The sequence below is a fragment of the Pristis pectinata genome, chromosome 9 (genome assembly GCF_009764475.1).
Source record: "Pristis pectinata isolate sPriPec2 chromosome 9, sPriPec2.1.pri, whole genome shotgun sequence".
Classification (NCBI taxonomy): domain Eukaryota; kingdom Metazoa; phylum Chordata; class Chondrichthyes; order Rhinopristiformes; family Pristidae; genus Pristis; species Pristis pectinata.
The window spans coordinates 71,473,890-71,491,643 of NC_067413.1; the positions used below are offsets into that span (position 1 = coordinate 71,473,890).

Below are 17,754 nucleotides of genomic sequence, written 5' to 3' on the forward strand. Positions count from 1 at the left end.
TTAAACTTTATGTGGTGTTTTCTTTAAACGAAATTTAGCAAAGTTCTGAAACAAGTCAGTGATATATTTTCATAATCTTTTATCATGAAATATTCTCATTCGCTGCAATTAATCTACCTTCATGATCTTAAAAAAGTGAGCTGCCTCAAAATCACATCTGTTCCTATCTTGCTTTCTCTAATTCACAGGGTATAAAGATTTTTCCAGCTTTGTATCAATCATAACAGCAGAAGCCAGTTGTATGTTAATTCCACATACTAATTTATCCTCCTTCATACTGTGTCTCTCTTCATTCATTTTTCAGTAATGTATGTTATTTCATTGCAAAGCTTTAAATGGTATTACGTTAAAACATTTCTAGCATTCAGTAAATCACTCATTTATCAAAAATTGGAATAATTACAAAGTTGTGAGATTTACAATGTTTTCATTGCTTGGTTACAACAAAACTATCTACACTAAAGCACTCACAACCTTTTTAGAAATCTTACCACAAATTTACTGCACTCATTTTGAATACTGCTGCTCCTCCTGTAACAGAGGAAGTAAAAGATGTCATCATAATCTCTAACATCTTTGATGATTAAGGAAAAGCTCTTTGAATTATAAACTTCAGAGGTGAGTCTCATGGCAATATACATACTAGCCATCAGCAGAATTATAGCCCTGATGTAATACTGCAAAGCTTTTATTTTATTTTCTGCAATTTTTTTTGTATTTCATTATTGAAGCCTGAAAGAAGGTGAATGTTTCTGTGTGTTGTACACATATCAGTAGGAGGCCAGAAGTTAAGTATTTTTTTTATTGGGAGAACAAAAATAGTTATCTGACTCCTTTCCTTTGACTTTCCATTTGTTGCGGCATGCTGTTTTCTGACTTTATATATTGCTACCGTATTTCAGATCAAATAACCCAACCTGTAGAAATCTGACTGCGTGGGAAATGGAGCAATACAAACTGACTGCCCTGGAGATTGAAACTAACTGCTGCATTTGGTAATGAACTTCTTCAAACAATTGCCACATACAGTGATACTGCACAGAACTCACTGAATTGTTAAAGAAACATCTCTTTTGCTATTTTAATTAATACTTGAGCCTCTGAATGGAATTCACTTAAAAGGTATAAACTATTAAAGCCCTTTGAGGCCATATTGCAATTCTGTGAGATTATCACTGATCTGGTAACACCTGCACCATACTGTGTACAATAGTATGGTGCACCAATTTAACTACATATATGCAACAAACATGACAAAAAGGTGTATCAGGGAATGTTTTGTTTGAATGATGCTTTAATGACATTCACCTATTTATCTCATGAATGAACATTCAGAGGAATTTAATCATAACTTGAATTCAGATTCCCTGAAATCCAGGGATTTAAACATAATTTTTCAGAAGGAAATTAAATGACTTCTTAAGCCTCCAATAAACTGGCATATACTGAAATAATTGATAAATCAGTTGCATAGCTTCTATATGCATTCTCAGCTTGTGGAATGCAAGACCTCCTTGGGGTGGGGGGGGGGGGAGGTTGGAGGCAGGGCAAGTGCATAGAAGAAATTGTATAATGGCAGATTCAATTTTTATTGCAGAATAATGCTGCAACTATTTAACTCAAGGCTTGTGGACATGTTCTTACACCAGTGATGTAATATGGTATAATAGCCCCCATCTTATTTGGACTTTGCAGCCCAGATGACCTGTCCCCACTTGCTTTGTGGCTTGAGAGAGTGGCAGGTCAGATGGGATGTGTTCATTGTTCCTGGAATTGTTGCTGCCTGCATTGTGATTTCTCCTGGGTGATAAAACAAATCTAACTCTGGGCTTGACCAGGAGAATCGAGCTGCTGCCCAGCACCACTGTCTAAGAATGGGGTGGTATGGTAGCTGGGGTGGCACGGTAGCATAGCGGTTAGCGTAATGCTATTACAGTGCCAGCGATCTGCGTTCAATTCCTGCTGCTGCCTGTAAGGAGTTTGTACGTTCTCCCTGTGCCTACGTGGGTTTCCTCCGGGTGTTCTGGTTTCCTCCCACATTCCAAAGACATGCAGGTTAGGAGCTGTGGGCATGCTATGTTGGCACCAGAAGAGTGGCTGCCCCCAGCACATTCTTAGCAACACAAAAAGATGCGTGTTTCGATGTACATATGACTAATAAATAAATATCTAATATATCTAAAATAATCTGGAAGAAGATTAAATGTCACCAACAGATTTGCATTTTTTACATTCACATAATAACATTCAGTAGCCTTTCATCTAATCTGGATGTTTTATTCTGAGAAAATCATTTCATCTACCACAGTGATGGTGTGTGGTATGATTAAACGATTGAGGAGGATTCTATTTAACCTGGACCACACCTCACATATGCCACCCCAACACCACCTCCTGTGAAATTTCTATCTCCTAACTAACATCTCACAGCCCTGTTGGATCTATCGTACTGAAGGTCTCCACTTCAGGGCCCTTTTGTGAGGTGGAGCCGGCCATGAGTGGTGGCCAGGTCTTAGATGGTGGAACCTCAAGCTTCATCCCTTGGGTAGCCTCAACAGTCTTTGATGGCTTGCCACCATCAAAGGCATTTCTACTATTTTTAAATGTCTCTTACACTGAGAGATTTAAATCAATTTTAAATAGAGTTAATTAATTCCAAAAGCTAAAATTTAAAAATGATTAAAAATAAATGTTACTGAACATATTAAGCTGCCTGTAAGTCAATTAAAACCAAAAATAAAGTGAAATAAAAAATAAACAAAAGATAATCTAAACTTATTCTTGAAAGCAAAGATTTGTGACCCCAGTCAAATTAATGGGGTTGCTGCATACTGCAACCAAAGTATTGCTTAGACTGCGGCCTGGATGAGAAGTGAATCATCTCCTCAGTGTAATAAGCTCTGAAACTAGCACTGGGTTCAATGGCCCAGCATATTTCCAGCTTCTGTCTTGCAGTGTGCAATACCAAAAAAATTGAAGATGAGCTGAATAATAGAAAGCTTGATCTGGTCCATAGAACAAATACATTAAAATTGAAAGCATTATGATAAGGATAATTATCTTGTCAAATTGTATGACTTCAGGTTTTTGGTATTATGCGATATTTCACGACACCCTTTTTACATTCCTTTATTAAAATTCAGAAATGTGGTTACAGTGAAGTACATAATTGATGTGATTCTAATTTGGACTGATTCTTTCAAATGTGATTGGTCAGAGAGAAGTTGTTTGATTAAGAACTTGACCAACATAACGAAGCCGACAAAAAGATGGTAATGTACTGACTAGGCATCAAAGAATGTGAAAATTTCTTCACTAAACATAAAAAAAACATGGGCATGAGTTCAATAAAAATATCAGAAATTGAAGACAATAGCTCGTGAGAGAATGTAATAATGTGAAAACATACCCATGAAACCTCAAGAAAACCAGAATACATATCCAACCAGGCCTTTGAAGAATATATGAAATAATTTACTTACCAATCTGGTCCAGAGCAAATCAAAATAACAAGCCAGAAATTACCCTGAGTGACTCAGCATCTGTACTCACTGCTTTCCTACCTGCCACACCTTCTTAACCTTAAACAGGTCTCCAGCAAAAACTTTACCAAAGCCAGCTCTAACCTGATCAAGTAGGACCCAAGGTGTGCAATCTTTTTGATTGTAAATCTCACAGAAATGCCTCAACAACCAGTGAAGTCATTCACTGAACCAGCTGTCAAACATGTCTCTGAAATTCATAAACATACAGAGACTGTTAAAAATGAAACTTGTAACAAAAAGTTCAAAATTAAGAGTTATTTTTAAAAACTAAAACCAATTAAACACATCAGAAAACATATAAATGCTATTTAAATAATTTAAATTAATTCAATAAGTTAAAGGAATGTAAATTAACTCAATGACTTTTAAAAAAAATGTGAATTACTCAAAACTTACCTCACCTCTCCTGCAGCCTTTCCTCTCCATTAAAATGAACAGATTTGGTGACTTGGCACCAGGTCTAAAAATCAGTGCGGAGATAGCTTGCACTGTACAACTGGACTCACCAAGGAGTTTGCTTATGCTTGTTTGGGAATCCTGAAATTCCTCATGGTTAAGGAGGTAAACACCAGTTCTGTATGGAGCTGTTGCTTTACTTGCAGAGATTTCAGGCCAACATCGGCATCATAGCAAATGGAGCATTTACTGCTGAGCTTACAACGCTAAAAGCAGCTCGGTTAAAAATCAATCTGGATGCTTCTTAAATGTTGTGATAGTATCTGCTTCCACTAACTCTTCAAACAGCACATCCAGACTCCAACACACCTATGTGAAAAGAAATTCCTCCTCAGATACCCTCTAAACCTCCTACCATTCACCTTCAATGTGTACCATTAGGCACCTTCACTATGGGAAAAGGATTTTTACTATATACCCGATCTATACTCTCCATAGTTTTATTTAAGTCTATCAGGTCAGTCCTTGGCATCCAGGGAGCATAAATCCAGCCTATTCAGTCTCCTCTTATAATTGTAATGCTCCAATCTGAATAACATTCTGGTGAATCTCCTCTGTACTCTCTCCATTGCAATAACAGTTATAGATAATGTAGTACCTATGAATATTGGTGCACCTATAAAATTATATGTACCATGTGGTATGACTTTTGATATATTAATATACTGCTGTTGGTTGAGTGTTGCCTGTCTTTTATAAAGGATATCTGTTTGATAGATCTGAGCTTGTTACTTACCTGAGTGAATAGTGATACCAAATAGCCTACAGGCACTACAGATAAGTTGCAGTTAATGGAAGGTGGAACAACAGGGTGGTTTCTTTCCACAAGAGGGTGAATGAGGTGGTTAGGGTGAATGGTGTTTCCTTCCACAAGAGGGTGAATGGAGGGTGGTTTCCTTCCACAAGAGGGTGAATGGAGGGTGGTTTCCTTCCACAAACCAACTTGAAATAAAATGGAATTATTTTGGAAAATTGGATGGTAACACCATCTGCATTTCCATCTCAGGGCAGATTTCCTCTCTCATGGTACATTTTCCAATGCTGGTTCGGACCACTTTGTTTGCTTGTTCTCCTACAATTGCAAGGAAATGTTTCAGAAGGGCTGAAGCTTGACTTCTTGCTCAACTTTCCTGCTTTTTCACCTTCTTCCTTTTGTTTCCTGGGACTACATGGAGAATGTGATATTACATCCCAAGTGCTAGCATTGATGACCCTAAACTCAATTTACATTTCATGCTAAGTGGAGTTGCCCTGAAGCTCCAATACAAACACAAGCATTTAGTTTTTTTTGCACATTGGTATAGCACGGAATGGGAATGTTTCACAAATTTTGCGTAAAATGGCTTTTTAAGTGTCCTTAGTTAATGTCAGACCCTTGTCTTTTCCCCAGGGCCCCACAAATCCTCTCTTTTCAAATACTGATCTAATTTTCTCTTGAAAGTTATTACTGAATCTGTTTCCACCACCCTTTCAGGCAGCCTAATCCAGATCATAACAACTCACTTAATGTGCCTTCTGGTCACTGTGGAAACAGTTTTTTTTCTTTGCTCTATGAAAAAGCATTCACCACTTCTCCAGTGTAGTCAAATATTCCCCTTTGGGCCAGTGCTCAGTTTCCCTCTACAGCCTGATTTTCTCACATTTGACAACACAAGTCCCACATAAAACCAACATTGCACATTAGGTTTGTGCCAGCATCAGGAAGATAGACAAAGGTCCACTCATTGGCAGAGGAATAACCAGACTCTCATATCTGGATTTGACAAGCACATGCCTTAAAGTTTTTCACACCAGGGAGGCTGAAGCATTGGGGGAGTGGGTAGAATGGAAGTGTGGTGCTGCAGAGATATCAGCAGGTGGTCTTACTGATGAATAGGTTGTGGAATTCCTTCCATGTCAACTTGCATTGGATGCAAATGGGATGTGAAGTTCAGCTTGGGCGGTAGAGGACGTGCACATTATAAATGTTCTGCTTTATTCTGAAAGATTGACCAGGGCCGAAAATGGAATCAGTGCCAAGAGTATAAAGATTATGGTGGAAGCCAAATAACATTTTTTCTAACACTGAACTGGGGAAAGTTGTGACTCACCCTAGACTTAATCATTGGAAACAATGAATCCAGTAGAAAGAAAAAATGGGAAAGCAGAGCTAGAACTCAACAGAGTATACCTGCCATCTTAAGGCCTGTGACAGAATGAGATTCTGAACAAAAATCACGTGAATGTTATCTGGATATCACCTCTGTGCTATCCTTACACAACTTCTAATGACCAGATAAAGTTTGTCATTGATAGAGGTTTAGGAGCAGGCTTTCCAGCCACCTTCGTAAGTATGGAATACAGAGCAAGAGAGCAGGGAAACATTGAAAGAAATTAACAAAACACTTTGATAATAGAATGATAAAAAGGACTGATTATTTTGAATAAATCAGTTGATGTAGTTAATAAATGTTAATTAAATGCAATTTTTCCTCTCATCCTCATTACTTTGGGTCCTTATTCCTGTTAGCTATTACATTTTAGGTCTCCATATATATTGCCAAAATCAGTTTTACACATTTCAAATGACAAATGTATATTAAAATGTCCATTAGTATGCCATCTGCAAACTCAATATTTTTTTTATATGCTCAGAATTTTGTGTGGTTTGAAGGATAGTAGAGCTTTTTTAATTAGCTTTGACAAATATAAATTTGTTCAGATAATATGATACAGTGACAGAAAGTTTCAACTGCTTCTGACAGTGTCTCAACTGCTCAGAATTTTGGTGCGTAACTGTATATCTTCATTGTTCTTGCATGGATAAAATGATGTAAATAACCCATGTAGAGTAATCACTTACAATGTGTTCAGGTTCTTCTGCTTCTTAAAGGCTCCTGGTGGAATCTCTCTGATCCTGTTAAAATCGCAGGTCCCTACAAGATAACAGTAATGATTAGACAATGATCATTGAAGGTTGTGGCTCCATATCTGGAGCAAATTGATACATACTTTCCCTAGGTTATAGATGCCCGACCTTATTGGGCACCCCTGCATATGAACAACCTCCCATAATATTAATAATTTCTAAAGTCCAATGTACATATATATGTTTGTTCCTTTGATTGGCAGAACTAGTCAGTATTCGGATGTCAGTATTTTCCATTTATAGACAAAATCGACTGATGGACGTCTGTAAAATGGAATCCATTTGTTACTCGGGGATGACCTGTATTAAGCTGATAAACAATGTTTCCTATGTACTGTTTCCTACAACCAGAGTGGACACTACACACTTCATGTAGGAAGAGGCAGTGTGTTGTACAGCCAGAGTGCTGTTATGAAAGCATTCCTTTCACACCATATTTTCCTCATGAATGCCCGGATTACCAGAAGACTAAAATTAAGAGCCACAGATAAACATCATTTTCCTGTATTGCAATCTTTATGAACTACTTCTGATGAGTTAGAGTTAAAAGTCCCTTACACGGGGATCAGCGATATTCAGGAGGTAGTGCTGGTCTGTGATCCTCCCCTTTCCAAAGAGATTCACTGCACCACCACGGTTAGGTAGAGCGGTCTTCTCTACATGTACACCTAACTCCATGAGCTACTATGAACGCCTTTCCAAATTAAAGGAATTCTGCCATCATTCTCCACCCTTTCACCACCACTAACTCCAAAGGCCTTGGAAGTAGTCCTGGTAATTCATCCTAGTAATTCTTTATCAAATTGCAGCCCCATGGTTTTTGGTTCTGTTACTAAAGTGCAGCTGCATCCCCATTTAAGAATGCAGGATCAAATTCTGGTATAAAACACTTACAGTTGAAGTTGTAATCAGAAGCCTAATCCTACATGCAGAAAATCCAATTGAAAAAGAACAGAGACACTGACATTAAATCTCATACAAAGTTCTGTATTAGAGAATATGTGACATTTAGAGTTAAAGTGTTATAGTCATACAGCACAGAAGCAGGCCCTTTGGCCTACTGTGTCCATCAGGCACCTATCTATACTAATACCATTTACCAACAATTAGCCTATAACCTTCTATCCCTTGGTGAGTCAAGTGCTTGTCTGGATAATTTTTCAATGTTGTGAGAGTACCAGTCTCTACCACAATACAAATTGCAACTATCCTTTGGGTGAAAAAATTCTTCCTCAGATCCCTTCTAAACCTCTTACTCCATGCCCTAAACCCATGTTCTCTGGTTTTACACACCTCTTCCACGAGGAAAAATCTCTTACTATCAACTCTATCCATTCCCTCATAATTGTATATACCTCTTTCAGGTATCCCTCAGTTTCCTCATGCCAAGGAAAAATAAGCCCAGCCTATCCAGTCTCTCCTTATAACTGAAACGGTCCATCCCAGGCAACATCCTGCTGAATCTCCTCTGCACCCTCTCCGGTGAAGTCACATCCTTCTTCAAGTACAATCAAACACACTCTTAAATGATAACATGTCGACTTTATAACTAACCCTGTGGTCCTAGCCTCATTCCCTTATCTACAGACACTCTTACAGAGATTGGTGAACCCTGCAGGATTTTCAGATTAACAGATGAGAAATCCAGTTTGACTCTGGACATCTAAAATGCAAAACAGGCAGGTAAATTTGAGAGTTCATTAATAACTCAAAATAAAGTCAAATATTAATATTGTGAATATAAAACCAACTTGCAAACAAAATAAAAAGGTGTAAAATCATGCAACAACTAAACAGCAAGTATTACATCTTGTATTCCATATTACATTTCTTCAATAGCATTGATTTCATAAAAATCCCAAAGTATACAAAGGAATTTTAGTGGAAAGATATAACAATGAGTAAGAAACATTAATGCTAAGTCTGCACTCACTGTAATTCCCATGAACCTAATCCTGTGAAAAATGTATTAATATTTTACAGTGCTTCCCAAGGACTTCTCTATGTCCCACATTTTATTTTGTGAAGAATTTCACAGCCAAGCTGATAAAGTGATACCCAAGAGAAGGCTAGACAATAATAATTGCAACACAATTCATATTATGAGACTAGTTACAAAATAAATTTGGCTATTTGTCCCTGGAAATTGCAAAGCATTGAAGTAAACAAGTTCACAACCCCATTAAAATAATTAGTGTTAGAATTTGATACAAATGAGTTGGTTCCAGTTATTGGACTCTTCTGAGTACTGTGCATTATTCCTTTTCCTCAAGCCACTTTATGCACCCACCCTATAATTTACCAAATGATCTCCAGTATCTACAAGGATTTGACCATCAGCTCAGTAAGGACAAATGTTCTTAGCGGCCAGGATAGCTTTTTAAAGATAAAATTTCATGGATAAGTTCCTAACATAGTTACTATGTACTGATCTGGTGGATTTTATCTCAACAATGGTAGATTTCCCCTCTATGAAGATTTCAGCAGGCAAAACCACTTTAGCTGATAGAAGCTGGGCAGGTGTTTTAAGGGCAATGATTCTCTAATCACTCAATTGCTGTGCAATGATCCCCTTAACAACATTGTTATTGGTATCTGCCATAGGTATACAGCAACACATAAATGTCAACATTAATTAGACTGGAATTATCAGCTACAGGCTTCTCACTCAGGAAAATGTGACACGGAAGATATAAGACCCAGAAAGACATCAAAATAACAGATTTTGCCATTGCTACCTTATGTTCTCCCCCTACCTTGTCCCTCACAAAATTCTTGCAAACTCCAAACCTTTCAGCTTATCCTAGTAGCTCCAATTATCCAAATCATTGAAAACTGAAAACTGGCACAGTGCCATGCAGCCACCAGCTTCAGCTGGGAGTTAGCCAGAGGGATGTGAATGCAACCAGGCACACCAATCATAACTCCCAGGCTGACTGCCCAGCCAACTGGCTGGGGGGACTCTCCTCCCTGGACTCCTCTTCAGCTGAAACAATGAAAAACATTCACAATGCAGGAGTTCAGCTCTTGGCTACAAAACACACAAGGCTTGGCTTACCATCTGACTCCAGCCAGGGCATATTGCAACAGCCTCATTGTCAGCTGGAATGAGGAGATACATTTACAGCACACGGCATCCCACAACAACAATAAAGGATGAAGTCAATTTTCCACCGTGGTGGCCCTATTTTCAAATTAATTTGGCAACTGAATCTGTGCTCAGTGATGGACTTGTTCTGCTCTCCATTACATTTCCTCAGTGAGATCTAATTAATTGTGAACAGTTGGCAGCTATTAGATGCTAGTTTCAGAAGATTTCTGGGGAAGTTGAGACTGGTGATGCTACAGTGTTGATCTGGCTGCAGGAACATAAGTAAAGGTAGCCATTTTTTATCTTTAAGAGTACAACTACCTCAATGTCTGATTCAGCTGCAAACCCCTGATGATGCCAGATTTCTAAATTTCCTGTTTCTCTACATGAGGTGGTTAAAATCTAGACTGCTGACCCCTGAGAATAGGCCAACAAAGAGCATGAACCATGTCGCAAAGAAGGAAAAGCATGGTGGAAATATTTGGTTGGCCAAGGAGGATCTAAGTCTGGCCTATTGCATGACCTGCTGAGCATATACAGCATTTTCTGTTTGTATTTCAGACTTAGAGCATCCCTGTGTGGCTGCTCAGTCCTAGAAGTTAACTGAACCCTCAAGGTGAGCCAAGATTACCAGAGGCTGGACAAGAATTTGGATCAGCTCTTTGTCACCTCCACCTATCATCTCACAGCCTCTGTTGCTATTTCCACCCTTCCTTCCTCCATCTGTCAATCACCCCTTCTCACCTAGATCCACCTATCACTTGCCAGCCCTTGTCCCACCTCTTACCCTCACCTCTTTATAATGGCTATCTCACCGCTACTCTTTCAGTCCAGATGAAGGGTCTCAACCTGAAACATCAACTGTCCATTTCCCTCTAGAGATGCTGCCTGACCTGCTAAGTTCCTCCAGCTGTTTGTTTTTGCTTCATGCAGCATTTACCTGTTAGGCACAAAACTGTTGTCTAAGGATATGACAGGTGTTACACTTGCACTAATTCTATACTGGAAGAGTGCTGCTCACAATGTCGGGTGAAGACTCTTCATAGATGTCCAAGGAACACAGCGAAACCTGCTGATATAACAATATATTTCCAAATCAAAAGCCTGTCACTTAGTCACACAGGTACTTCACAAACTGGTCTGAAAATGACCACAGCTATTTTTTCAGGCATTCAGCAAATAAACCAGTATTTGATTGTGGAAGCATGGGATATTGATCCTGGAGTGGAGGTGGCATGGTTAGTTTTCCAGTTGCCTTGCAGATTAGGTCCATTCAACCATGATTCCCATTGGAGGTGTAGTGTGGTATTGCACTATGTAAGACTGAGAAAAATACAGGACAATGAGACAGACTTTCTTGACACCAATCTGCATTGAGATCAAGTCAGTTGTGGAGTCCATTGCAAATGCACTCAAGTGCCGACATGCATGCACTCTTTTAAGCATTTATGGAAAGGAGACACATTTCTGAAGACAGATAAATTTCAGAAAGATTCTCCACAGGTCCTTTTGATTGACAGAATCAAAGGCATTTGTGTGCTCAAGACAGGCTATGAATTGTGTTGATCATGGTCCCTGCACTTTTGGACCTGACTCACACTGAAGATGATTATTGTCCCTCAAAACAGACAAAATCATGCTGCAATTTGGGGAACAGCTCTGTGGCCATTGGGAGAGGTGAGCTGAAGAGAACCTTACTTCCTCTCCGACAGACTGCAGGGAAATCTTACTGTAGTTACCATAATCAGCATCAAATTTTGCTGGCAGTTCAAAATGGTGTCCACTACCACTTCCTCAAAGTCAGTTAGGGATGAGCAGTAAATGCTGGCCTTCCCAATGACCTCTACACCAGTTAACATGCAAAACAAAAGAACACCCATAATTGTATCAAAGAACTGTACAATAATGCACATTTGAAGTTTTAAACGGTCATATAATATGAAAGGAGAGGCCAATCAATTAAAAATAAAAAAAGATCTTGATTTATTTGAGAACATTTTGCATTTTCTCAGTTCATGGCTAAAACTTCTGGTAGTATTATCTCATTGTTGCACATTGTACACAAGTAGAATTATCTCTGTGCAGTAATCCTATATTAGATGGAACTGGATAGTTACATGCAACTGTCAAGAGAATGAGGTTTAAACTAATTTTCAGCTGCTTTAGCTGCAAATTAGACATATCTTGTCTCCTCATAATGTGCAGTAAGTCTGCCTGGAATACTTCAATACAGCTGCATTGAAAAGGTAGAAAGTGAAATAACAGGAATATAGATTTATAAGCCCACTGCTGCTGTCACATCATTAGTGAGGCTCATGTCCAAACAACAGGAAAGACTATTAACTCAAATATCACATTCGTTGTTGATTGCTGTAGCTGAAATTATTTACTGGTAGATCTGCAGCCACTGTAAGGAATAAAATAGCAGCAGACATATTAGTCCACCTTCTGGGAAAAGCTGCTTGGGAAATTCTGGCATATTCGTGACCTGCTGACATCACCAGGCAATCAAAGAGCAACAAAATGACTGACTACTTTCATCAAGCTACAGTTCCATTTACAAAGAGTACTACTGTGCTTTCTGAAGTGGCACATCATCCATTAACCAGGAAAATGAAATAAATAGTTTCTCAAGATGTACACTTTTACACAGTAATGTGCATTGAGTATTTACTTTAGCAAAAGGCTTGAACAGTGCAAAAAAGCCTGCTGAGCAAATATTTCCTTTTGATTCAATCCATTTTATGCACATAATCTGAGTAAGTATGGTGTAAATCTGCACTATTTGCTTCTTCACTCCAGCATGAAAATTTCACCCATTATAATCTTTCCACATTAGGAAAAAAAATGACACATGCTACACATCACTGAAAAATCCTCTGAGCTCACTTGCGGATGGGAAATGAACAGAATCTGCTGCTGCTTAGACCTATCCTTGCTCCTATAATGGGAATAAAATTTTGTATTATCAGTTACTAGAAATGTGAGATGGATATACAGGACACCTGGGGTCTGAGTGAATAGGACAGGTGACTGTGTACCTCCTTAACCATTCAAATGAAACATTGTAACATTCTGAATTGAAGATCAATTCAACAAATTACCATAAAACAAAAAGAAATTTGATCAAGGGGAAGAGGTTCAGAAAGAAATAGAAAATAAACTAAAAATATATAAAAATAAGTTATGTTTGAAAAACTCAATGGGTTGGGCAGCAGCTGTGGAGACAATTCATATTTCAGAACATATCATTGGCCTGACTGGTTGCATCATGGTCTGGTACAGCAATTCAAATGGACAGGAATGTAAGAAGCTGCAGAGAGTAGTGGACTCAGCCCTATACATCATGGGCATATCCCTTCCCACCATCAAAATTACCTACGTGAGGCGCTACCTCAAGAAGGCAATATCTGTCGTCAAAGATCCCCACTATCCGGGCCATGCCACCTTCTCACAGCTACCATTGGGCGGAAGGTAAAGAAGCCTGAAGTCCCACATCACTGGGTTCAAAAACAGCTACTTCCCTTCAACCATTTGATTCTTGAACCAACCTGCAAAATCCCAATTACGACCTCAGTGTAGCAATAGTTTGACCACTTTGGACTACAATGGACTTTGTTTTTTTGTTCTAATTTTGATCTTTCTTGTAAAAATTGTGTATAACTTATGCTTATGTTTTTCTTGTGAATGCTATGTACCCACAAATAATTTTTTCATTGCACCTGTGCATACATGCACTTGTGCATATGACAGTAAACTCGACTTTGACTTTGACTTTGAAGCATTAACTCTCTTCACAAATGCTGCCTGACCTATTGAGGAGTGTCAACATTTTCCATTTCTTTTTCAGATTTATAACATCTGCAGTATTTTTTTTGGGAACATTGAGTGAAGTCGACTTGTAGTAAGTAACCCTTTGCAAATTGTTAAAAAAAGAATCCTTAGACTTGAACTCATTTACCCTAGATTTCTGAGGCAAGTTGCCCTAATACTATCATGATAGCACACACTGGCCAATGTATTTGAATGGTAGCCTTAGCAAAATGCCTCTTTTGGAAGAATATAGTTCAAGTGGCATCACTCCAACAACAACTTTTTGATTTCCACTTTAAGAACACATCGGCTCTCATCCGATTGCTGTAGCATTTCTGCATAAATAAGCGCCATGTTATTTGCCTAACTATTATTTTCTCAGCAAATATTGGACCAATCTATTGAATGATCAGCCTCAGTTTATCACATTGAACAGGTGCACATTCCTGTTCTCAGCCACTGAATCCTGGTCCATCACACAAAGTCCATGCACTAGGAAATCTTAGCTACTCGGTGCATGACTCAAGCATCAATCGAATCAGTTACCGGGAGCTGACTGGGCATTATTCCAATGCATCTGCTTTTGTTTTAAATATAATGTTTTTTTTCTCTCCACTGACATTGTGGTTAGTTTGAATTTGCCACCGAATATAAATACACATGAAAGCTTTTGAAGATGGGTCAATGGACATCTGTTGTTTATTAAGCAACTTTTGCAAATATTTTAGTATTTTAATTAAATACCCATCATCTCTTTGACATGGAAGCATTAAGTGTTGGTCCTGGTGTTAGTTATCATTCATTAATTCTTCATGACTTTCTTTTCCTCAATCCCCCAATCCCAGTTTATTACATGGCAGAAGTTTGTTAGCCAGTCCAAGCCAATGTCCAGCGGTATTGTGTATAGGGAGTTATGAGAAAGGGTCCTTTTCAGCATAAAACAAGAGTTAAAGGGTGGAGGAGTGAATAAGATGAAGAAGAGATATGTGAGGAGCAAGAAGATGGAAAAGCAAAGGAACAGAACAGGGCTGGTTATTTCACTCGGTGTCAATTTTATTTAAGCTTCATGGTGAATGGTCTAAACATACTCAGTAGGGTTAATGTGTGGGGGTGGAGGATTGGAGTTGGGGTGAGCCTTTTCTTAGCCTCCTGCAGCTTGCCTGTGGAACATAAACAAAGCAGTGGCCTCAAAATCACAGCAGGCATTTTCCTAAAGGAAAAATCGTCAGACCAAATTTCAAAATAGACTTCAAATGATGCCCAGTTTAACTCTATGGGCAGACTCGAGCAATAGGATCACTTCAACAAGTGATTTTTTTCTTAAATCATGAATGATAGCAATAACTTTGAGGTCATTTGGTGTGAGTTAATATTTCAAATAAGTAGAGTAACACTTTTGTCAAATAGTTTGATAAAGGAATTCCATATAAACCAACCAAGTATTTTCACATTGATACATGAGATTACTTTTTTTCTTGCTGAGAAAACATAACAAGTAATCTCTCTGTACAGAGCCATTGCCAGAAAGGAAAAGTTCTTAGACAATGATGATAATTATCAACTGTTTCCTAAATTAAGCATCTATCCTTCATATATGTTAGTGTCAACTGACAATGAAATCTTTGTAGTTTTCATTGCTTAATGCCATTAGACAATCTAGTTACTTCCCTGGAAAATTATCTTAGTTTTATGAGAACTAAAATCAATTGTGCATCAACTCATTTCTTCCAAATTCATTATGTCACTATTTCTCTTCCATACCTTTGGTGACACTGTACAATATTCCAATTGTTTGTGCAAAGGCACAATATTTCAATAGTTACATATGATTGCAGAGAATTATGGTCCATATTCTTTTTCTTGCCAAACTGTAAGTGCCATCGCTGTCTGAAATTCCAATGTCTAGACCCATGAGCTTTTGCGATGCACTCCAAAATGGGGGAGGTGGTCTGTAAAAGATTACATCAATAAAGTATAGAGACTCTAATTTCACATATTCTATTCCATATTTATATTAAGAGGCAAACCTCTCTTGAAAAGAATGGCACTTATTATGCTATCTTTGGCATTCCATCTGCATCTTCATGCCAACAACAGCATGTTAAATCTACATTGCTTTGCATCTCATTGAATTCAATAGAAACCTAAGTTGATTTAAACAATTTTTTATAGGCAGGTGTGGCTGAAAATTTCACCTCACATTTCCCAATGAGGAGAATAGGTATTAGACTTGCTATAATCTGTAAAAAATGGCATCATCAGCATTTTGCCTTCTTCTTAGCAATTCAGCCAGTGTAATAAAAATAAAAGCATCTAATAAAGCGTAGATACAAATCCACTTTAATTTTAGAATTAAAAAAATAATTAAATCTTGTTTTCAGGGTGTGGATGACAAGGCTGCATTTATTGTTAAACCCTAATTGCCATGAGAAGATAATGGTGAGCCTTTTCCTTGAAGTATTATATCAAATAAAACAATCGCTGAGTTTAAGGGAATTTTTACAGATATGAAACAACTCATTTTTGTTGGATGGCCTGGTTTAATTCCTTCTGGCTTAATATAATATTATAGGATATAAACAAATGGATTTCTTTGTCTAAAATGTAAAAACTTCTATTGAAGTTTTTCTAAAACTTCAGTACTCCAATGGAAATAGTACTTCTCTCATAATCTAGTTTCTTTCCAATTCTAAATGTTTTGCTATGGTTTAAATGCACTTTCTATAAAGAAATGTTAAAAATTCCACAAGCTTTTCTTATTCTTTTGGTCAAGGTCCTTGTTGTAAAAATTGTAATGCAATTGCCTACTTATGTCTCCATCATCTGAAGTTTAATCAAATCATATACTTGACCACCACTCCCTCTGTTCGTCAACACTCTTCCATGAGTTTCCATCAAAGTATTTAACTTCATTATGTGTTGATTTTTCTTCCAAAATATTTTGCCTCACAGTAAAGCATCTTGAATTATATTGGTCACTTATCTGCCCATTCCCTCTTACTTTTTCCAACATCTCCTATGTGCCATTAGCAAAATTTGATCTCATGGTCTCCGCACCCAAGTACAAATCATTTACAAATGCAAATAATGAAGGTGGACTCCATATTAATTCCTAAACAGCATAATTTCCAACCCTGTAGAATCTGTGCAACACTCTTAATTTTAACTCATTTGCTTTCAATCTATTGTGTCCACTGTGTGTCCATGCTGCCAAATTTCCTTATGTACAGTATAAAGTACATAGTACCATATGTCCTCTCTACATTTTAAAATTGGCTCATTAAAAATCCTACCCCTTGCCCATAGCTGATATTTTACACTCTTTTTCCCTTTCATTCACTTGAACAATTAGAGGCTACAGAACAATTTAAAAGTTGTGGTTAGACCTTTTGCTATTACCTCCCTTTTGACAGTATGTTAACAGCACTTGGAAACTTATCCAACCATGGTTCCAGCATATATTTTCCAAACAATACACTTCTTACCAATTACTCCATATTTTCCTCCAGAGTGTTTACATTGCCTTTTTATACTGGTGCTATCTCAGAACTGTCCCCCACTTTGACTATATGTACTATTTCATTGTACATAGTGCATTGTTGAAAATATCCAGTCTCCAGATATCTTTCTGACTTCATCTCATCTCACCATAATGTAACTAGAAATGCGGACTGAGAATTGTCACATCTTCTTTCTAATTTTTACTCTATCCAGATGGATTCTATCTTGAAATAAATTTGCAGAGGCTATGATCTAGCATTATGATAGAATTCTTCACTAACACTACCAACCCCATAACCCTCTGGATCACTGCTAAAAACATTATCACCAGAAATTTTCAATTTGTTGTCTGTTCAAAAACCAAGTCATTACACCCATTATAGATGCAACATTAGATCCTTCCACAATTATTGAAAACTTGTTGAATTCACATCTCTCAT

General features: G+C 37.8%; 1 protein-coding gene across 1 annotated transcript in view; it reads right to left on the bottom strand.

Annotated features, from left to right (window-relative positions):
• The window catches only part of LOC127574005 (peroxidasin homolog), a 256,921-nt gene extending 249,229 nt beyond the window's left edge, over positions 1–7,692 (bottom strand). Inside the window, exons 1-2 of the mRNA XM_052022598.1 lie at positions 7,659–7,692; positions 6,844–6,916 (exon numbers count right to left, since the gene is read on the bottom strand). Coding sequence (XP_051878558.1) covers positions 6,844–6,916; positions 7,659–7,692 — 107 coding nt within the window. The remainder of the gene's footprint in view (positions 1–6,843; positions 6,917–7,658) is intronic.
• Positions 7,693–17,754: the final 10,062 nt, after the last annotated feature.